The sequence below is a fragment of the Antedon mediterranea genome, chromosome 2 (genome assembly GCF_964355755.1).
Source record: "Antedon mediterranea chromosome 2, ecAntMedi1.1, whole genome shotgun sequence".
NCBI classification, from domain to species: domain Eukaryota; kingdom Metazoa; phylum Echinodermata; class Crinoidea; order Comatulida; family Antedonidae; genus Antedon; species Antedon mediterranea.
In genome coordinates this window covers 18,373,507-18,382,063 of record NC_092671.1, presented here as the reverse complement: position 1 = coordinate 18,382,063, position 8,557 = coordinate 18,373,507, and the positions used below count along the sequence as shown (strand labels likewise).

Genomic DNA, 8,557 nt, shown 5'->3' with positions numbered 1-8,557 from the left:
TGTTTCTTTTTTTTTTTGGTTAGGTTTGACCCACTTTTGTTTTTTTCATAATAGACAGGGCGCCCAGAAAGTTTGTTCATGTGAAAAGCCACAAAAGGTTTGATGGGCTGATTATGTAGATATATAACTAAGATTCAATAATCAATATTGCTGTCGGGTCATATCAGACCTGTACATTTTCCCTGGGGACACCAAATAGGAGGGGTAAAAAATGGATTTAATCATGTGAAAAGCAACACGGATAAAAGTTGTTGGATATTGTCCGCATGTGTATATAATGTTAAAACAGCAATGACAGCAACTTTATCCTGTAAGTTGCCCGAGACTGTAGCCCTAAGTGACCACTCAAAAATGGTTTTATTCATGTCAAGTCTCACACGGCTAATTCTTTTTGCATTGTAACTGTTACACATTGGGATGCACAAAAATACCATACAGTACATCAGACATAGAGGTCGCTATAATTACCACGGGGATTATCATCTATATTGTAAACGTGGGTATGCCAGGCATGCCAAAGATGAAAAATACGGCATGCCAACTCGCATTTTTTCAAATATGAATTGATTATAAACAAGACTGGTATTAGTATGTATAGAGTAGTACGAAAGTTTAAATTCAGGCACATTTTGTGATCTTTTATTTATAAATTGATAATAGTTGTGCATAATTCAATTGTATATAAATCTCTACTTCCAATAATGCATGGTCTCAACCTGTCCAAAAGACCATTTTGTGGAAGGAACAAAGAATTAAATATCCATTTATAATCATTATTGTTGCTGTCGCTGTTGAAAATTTAATTAGTTATTAGTACCAATCCTAATTGTTTGTGTTACATCTCTTGACACAACTACTACAATTCAAAACATCAAACTAATGATTTTTAAACCAACTGATTCACTTTTAACTCTATACTAAAGAGATATCATAATTATTAATTCATTTTATCTTAAAATTTCAAATCCAGGTTCAGCGATTGTTCCTCCAGAACCATCTACTACAGAACCCTCAACTACTGAACCATCTACTACAGAGCCATATACTACAGAGCCATCAACTACAGAGCCATCAACTACTGAACCATCAACAACAGAGCCATCAACAACAGAGCCATCAACAACAGAGCCATCAACAACAGAGCCATCAACAACAGAGCCATCAACTACTGAGCCATCAACTACTGAGCCATCAACTACTGAGCCATCAACTACTGAGCCATCAACTACTGAGTCATCAACTACTGAGCCTTCAACTACTGAGTCATCAACTACTGAGCCTTCAACTACTGAACAATCTACTACTGAGCCTTCAACTACTGAACAATCAACTACTGAACCATCAACAACAGAGCCCTCAACTACTGAGCCCTCAACTACAGAGCCCTCAACTACTGAGCAATCAACTACTGAGCAATCAACCACAGAGCTATCAACCACAGAGCTATCAACAAATGAGCCGTCTACTACAGAGCCATCGACTACTGAACCCTCAACAACTGAACCATCTACTACAGAACCATCTACTACAGAACCATCTACTACAGAACCATCTACTACAGAACCATCAACGACAGAGCCCTCAACTACTGAACAGTCTACTACTGAGCCATCAACTACTGAGCCATCAACTACGGAAAGATCTACCACTGAACCATCAACAACGGAGCCCTCAACTACTGAGCCCTCAACTACTGAGCCATCAACTACAGAGCCCTTAACTACTGAACAATCAACTACAGAGCCCTCAACTACTGAGCCATCAACTACAGAGCCATCAACTACAGAGCCCTCAACTACTGAGCCATTAACCATAAAGCTATCAACAACAGACCCCTCAACTACTGAGCAATCAACTACTGAGCCCTCAACTACTGAACCATCAACTACAGAGCCCTCAACTACTGAGCCATCAACTACAGAGCCATCAACTACAGAGCCATCAACTACAGAGCCCTCAACTACTGAGCCATTAACCACAAAGCTATCAACAACAGACCCCTCAACTACTGAGCAATCAACTACTGAGCAATCAACCACAGAGCTATCAACAAATGAGCCGTCTACTACAGAGCCATCGACTACTGAACCCTCAACAACTGAACCATCTACTACAGAACCATCAACGACAGAGCCCTCAACTACTGAACAATCTACTACTGAGCCATCAACTACTGAGCCATCAACTACAGAAAGATCTACCACTGAACTATCAACAACGGAGCCATCAACTACAGAGCCATCAACTACAGAGCCCTCAACAACTGAACCCTCAACTACTGAGCCATCAACTACAGAGCCATCAACTACTGAACCATCAACTACAGAGCCCTCAACTACTGAGCCATCAACTACAGAGCCATCAACTACAGAGCCCTCAACTACTGAGCCATTAACCACAAAGCTATCAACAACAGAGCCGTCTACTACAGAGCGATCGACTACTGAACCCTCAACTACTAAACCATCTACTACTGAACAATCGACGACACATCTCTCAACTACTGAACCATCTACTACTGAGCCATCAACTACTGAGCCATCAACTACTGAGCCATCAACTACTGAGCCATCAACCACAGAGTCATCAACAACAGAGCCGTCTACTACAGAGCCATCGACTACTGAACCATCTACTACTGAACCATCTACTACTGAACCATCAACGACAGAGCCATCTACTACTGAACCATCAACTACTGAGCCATCAACTACAGAGCCATCAACTACTGAGCCGTCAACTACTGAGCCGTCAACTACTGAGCCGTCAACTACTGAGCCGTCAACTACAGAGCCGTCAACAACAGAGCCGTCTACTACAGAGCCATCGACGACAGAGCCGTCAACAACAGAGCCGTCTACTACAGAGCCATCGACGACAGAGCCCTCAACTACTGAACCATCAACTACAGAGCCCTCAACTACTGAGCCATCAACTACAGAGCCGTCTACTACAGAGCCCTTGACTACTGAATCCTCAACTACTGAGCCATCAACCACAGAGTCATCAACAACAGAGCCGTCTACTACAGAGCCATCGACTACTGAACCATCTACTACTGAACCATCAACGACAGAGCCCTCAACTACTGAACCATCAACTACAGAGCTCTCAACTACTGAACCCTCAACTACTGAGCCATCAACTACAGAGCCGTCTACTACAGAGCCACCGACTACTGAATCCTCAACTACTGAATCCTCAACTACTGAACAATCAACTACTGAACAATCGACTACTGAGCCATCGACTACTGAGCCATCAACTACTGAAGGATCTACTACTAAATCATCAACAACAGAGCCCTCAACTACTGAGCCATCGACCACAGAGTCATCAACAACAGAGCCGTCTACTACAGCGCCATCGACTACTGAACCATCTACTACTGAACCTTCTACTACTGAACCATCAACGACAGAGCCCTCAACTACTGAACCATCGACTACAGAGCCCTCAACTACTGAACCCTCAACTACAGAGCCGTCTACTACAGAGACACCGACTACTAAATCCTCATCTACTGAACCATCTACTACAGAACCATCAACGACAGAGCCCTCAACTACTGAACAATCTACTACTGAGCCATCAACTACTGAAGGATCTACTACTAAACCATCAACAACAGAGCCCTCAACTACTGAACCATCAACTACTGAACCATCAACAACAGAGCACTCAACTAATGAGCCATCAACTACTGAGCCATCAACTACTGAAGGATCTACTACTAAACCATCAACAACAGAGCCCTCAACTACTGAGCCATCAACCACAGAGTCATCAACAACAGAGCCGTCTACTACAGAGCCATCGACTACTGAACCATCTACTACTGAACCATCAACTACAGAGCCCTCAACTACTGAACCCTCAACTACTGAGCCATCAACTACTGAGCCATCAACTACAGAGCCGTCTACTACAGAGCCACCGACTACTGAATCCTCAACTACTGAACTATCTACTACAGAACCATCAACGACAGAGCCCTCAACTACTGAACAATCTACTACTGAGCCATCAACTACTGAGCCATCAACTACTGAAGGATCTACTACAGAGCCATCAACTACAGAGCCATCAACTACAGAGCCATCAACTACAGAGCCATCAACTACAGAGCCCTCAACAACTGAGTCCTCAACTACTGAGCCCTCAACTACTGAGCCCTCAACTACCGAGCCCTCAACTACTGAGCCCTCAACTACTGAGCCCTCAACTACTGAGCCATCAACTACTGAGCCATCAACAACAGAGCCCTCAACAACAGAGCCCTCAACTACTGAACCATCAACTACTGAACCATCAACAACAGAGCACTCAACTACTGAGCCCTCAACTACTGAGCCATCAACTACAGAGCCCTCAACTACAGAGCTCTCAACTACTGAGCCATCGACTACTGAATCCTCATCTACTGAACCATTTACTACAGAACCATCAATGACAAAGCCCTCAACTGCTGAACAATCTACTACTGAGCCATCAACTACTGAAGGATCTACTACTAAACCATCAACAACAGAGCCATCAACTACAGAGCCCTCAACTACTGAACCATCAACTACTGAACCATCAACAACAGAGCCATCGACTACTGAGCCATCGACTACTGAGCCATCAACTACAGAGCCCTCAACTACAGAGCCCTCAACTACTGAGCCATCAACAACAGAGCCGTCTACTACAGAGCCATCGACTACTGAACAATCTACTACTGAGCCATCAACTACTGAGCCATCAACTACTGAAGGATCTACTACTAAACCATCAACAACAGAGCCCTCAACTACTGAGCCATCAACCACAGAGTCATCAACAACAGAGCCGTCTACTACAGAGCCATCGACTACTGAACCATCTACTACTGAACCATCAACGACAGAGCCCTCAACTACTGAACCATCAACAACAGAGCCCTCAACTACTGAACCATCAACTACTGAGCCATCAACTACTGAGCCATCAACTACAGAGCCGTCTACTACAGAGCCACCGACTACTGAATCCTCAACTACTGAACCATCTACTACAGAACCATCAACGACAGAGCCCTCAACTACTGAACAATCTACTACTGAGCCATCAACTACTGAGCCATCAACTACTGAAGGATCTACTACTAAACCATCAACTACAGAGCCATCGACTACAGAGCCATCAACTACAGAGCCATCAACTACAGAGCCCTCAACAACTGAGCCCTCAACAACTGAGTCCTCAACAACTGAGCCCTCAACTACTGAGCCCTCAACTACTGAGCCCTCAACTACTGAGCCCTCAACTACTGAGCCCTCAACTACTGAGCCCTCAACTACTGAATTATCAACAACAGAGCCCTCAACAACAAAGCCATCAACTACAGAGCCCTCAACTACTGAACCATCAACTACTGAACAATCAACTACTGAGCCCTCAACTACTGAGCCCTCAACTACTGAGCCCTCAACTACTGAGCCCTCAACTACTGAGCCCTCAACTACTGAGCCCTCAACTACTGAGCCCTCAACTACTGAACCCTCAACTACTGAACCCTCAACTATTGAGCCATCAACTACTGAATTATCAACAACAGAGCCCTCAACAACAAAGCCATCAACTACAGAGCCCTCAACTACTGAACCATCAACAACAGAGCACTCAACTACTGAACCATCTACTACAGAACCATCAACGACAGAGCCCTCAACTACTGAACAATCTACTACTGAGCCATCAACTACTGAAGGATCTACTACTAAACCATCAACAACAGAGCCATCAACTACAGAGCCCTCAACTACTGAACCATCAACTACTGAACCATCAACTACTGAATTATCAACAACAGAGCCCTCAACAACAAAGCCATCAACTACAGAGCCCTCAACTACTGAACCATCAACAACAGAGCACTCAACTACTGAACCATCTACTACAGAACCATCAACGACAGAGCCCTCAACTACTGAACAATCTACTACTGAGCCATCAACTACTGAAGGATCTACTACTAAACCATCAACAACAGAGCCATCAACTACAGAGCCCTCAACTACTGAACCATCAACTACTGAACCATCAACTACTGAACCATCAACAACAGAGCCATCAACTACTGAGCCATCAACTACTGAGCCATCAACTACTGAGCCATCAACTACTGAGCCCTCAACTACTGAGCCATCAACCACAGAGCTGTCTACTACAGAGCCATCGACTACTGAACAATCGACTACTGAACAATCTACTACTGAGCCATCAACTACTGAGCCATCAACTACTGAAGGATCTACTACTAAACCATCAACAACAGAGCCCTCAACTACTGAGCCATCAACCACAGAGTCATCAACAACAGAGCCGTCTACTACAGAGCCATCGACTACTGAACCATCTACTACTGAACCATCAACGACAGAGCCCTCAACTACTGAACCATCAACTACAGAGCCCTCAACTACTGAACCCTCAACTACTGAGCCCTCAACTACTGAACCATCTACTACAGAACCATCAACGACAGAGCCCTCAACTACTGAACAATCTACTACTGAGCCATCAACTACTGAGCCATCAACTACTGAAGGATCTACTACAGAGCCCTCAACTACAGAGCCCTCAACTACTGAGCCCTCAACTACTGAGCCCTCAACTACTGAGCCCTCAACTACTGAGCCCTCAACTACTGAACCCTCAACTACTGAGCCCTCAACTACTGAACCCTCAACTACTGAGCCCTCAACTACTGAAGGATCTACTACTAAACCATCAACAACAGAGCCCTCAACTACAGAGCCCTCAACTACAGAGCCCTCAACTACAGAGCCATCAACTACTGAGCCCACAACTACTGAAGGATCTACTACTAAACCATCAACAACAGAGCCGTCTACTACTGAGCCATCAACCACAGAGTCATCAACAACAGAGCCGTCTACTACAGAGCCGTCTACTACAGAGCCGTCTACTACAGAGCCGTCTACTACAGAGCCATCGACTACTGAACCATCTACTACTGAACCCTCAACTACTGAGCCATCAACTACAGAGCCGTCTACTACAGAGCCCTTGACTACTGAATCATCAACTACAGAACCATCTACTACAGAACCATCTACTACAGAACCATCAACGACAGAGCCCTCAACTACTGAACAATCTACTACTGAGCCATCAACTACTGAGCCATCAACTACTGAAGGATCTACTACTAAACCATCAACAACAGAGCCCTCAACTACAGAGCCATCAACTACAGAGCCATCAACTACAGAGCCATCAACTACAGGGCCATCAACTACAGAGTTATCAACTACAGAGTCATCAACCACAGAGTCATCAACAACAGAGTCATCAACAACAGAGCCGTCTACTACAGAGCCATCGACTACTGAACCATCAACTACTGAACCATCAACGACAAAGCCCTCAACAACTGAAACATCTACTACTCAGCCTTCATCTAGCGAGCCATCAACTACTGTACCATCAACGACAGAGCCCCCAACTACTGATAAATCGACAACAGAACCGTCTACTACAGAGCCGTCTACTACAGAGCCATCGACTACTGAACCCTCAACTACTGAACAATCAACGACAAAGCCCTCAACAACTGAAACATCTACTACTCAGCCTTCATCTAGCGAGCCATCAACTACTGTACCATCAACGACAGAGCCCCCAACTACTGATAAATCGACAACAGAACCGTCTACGACAGAGCCGTCTACTACAGAGCCATCGACTACTGAACCATCAACTACAGAGACCTCAACTACTGATCCATCAACCACAGAGACATCGAAAACAGAGCCATCGACTACTGAACGATCAACTATACAACCCCCTACTACTGAACCATCAACAACAAAGCCCTCAACAACAGAGCTATCAACTACTGAGCCTTCTACTACTGAACCATTGACTACTGAACCATCAACCACAGAGCCAGTGACGATAGAGCCCTCGACTACTGAGGTTTCAACCACAGAACCGTCGACTACTGAACCATCAACCACAAAGCCATCAACAACTAAAACATCTACTACTGAGCTTCCATCTACCGAGTCATCAACTACTGAACCATCTACTACTGAACCATCTACAACAGAGCCCTCAACTACTGAGCCATCAACAACAGAGCCGTCTACTACAGAGCAATCGACTACTGAACCGTCAACTACTGAACCATCTACTACTGAACCATCTACTACTGAACCATCAACATCAGAGCCCTCAACTAATGAACCATCAACCACAGAGCCAACAACAGAGCCGTCTACTACAGAGCCATCGACTACTGAACCCTCAACTACTGAGCCGCCTACTACTGAACCATTGACTACTGAACCATCAACCACAGAGCCATCGACGACAGAGCCCTCGACTACTGAGCCTTCAACAACAGAACCTTCGACAACAGAGCTATCTACTACAGAGCCCTCAACAACTGAGCTTTCAACTACTGAACCATCTACTACTGAACCTTCTACGACAGAGCTCTCAACTACTGAGCCATCAACCACAGAGCAATCAACAACAGAGCCGTCTACTACAGAGCCATCGA

The 8,557-nt window shown here is 44.9% G+C and overlaps 1 protein-coding gene across 1 annotated transcript in view; it reads left to right on the top strand.

Moving 5' to 3' along the window:
- Nucleotides 1-291: 291 nt before the first annotated feature.
- Nucleotides 292-8,557, top strand: part of LOC140039330 (uncharacterized) — a 58,120-nt gene continuing 49,854 nt past the window's right edge. Inside the window, exons 1-5 of the mRNA XM_072084934.1 lie at nt 292-310; nt 1,832-2,421; nt 2,881-3,651; nt 3,694-4,218; nt 7,273-7,968. Coding sequence (XP_071941035.1) covers nt 292-310; nt 1,832-2,421; nt 2,881-3,651; nt 3,694-4,218; nt 7,273-7,968 — 2,601 coding nt within the window. The remainder of the gene's footprint in view (nt 311-1,831; nt 2,422-2,880; nt 3,652-3,693; nt 4,219-7,272; nt 7,969-8,557) is intronic.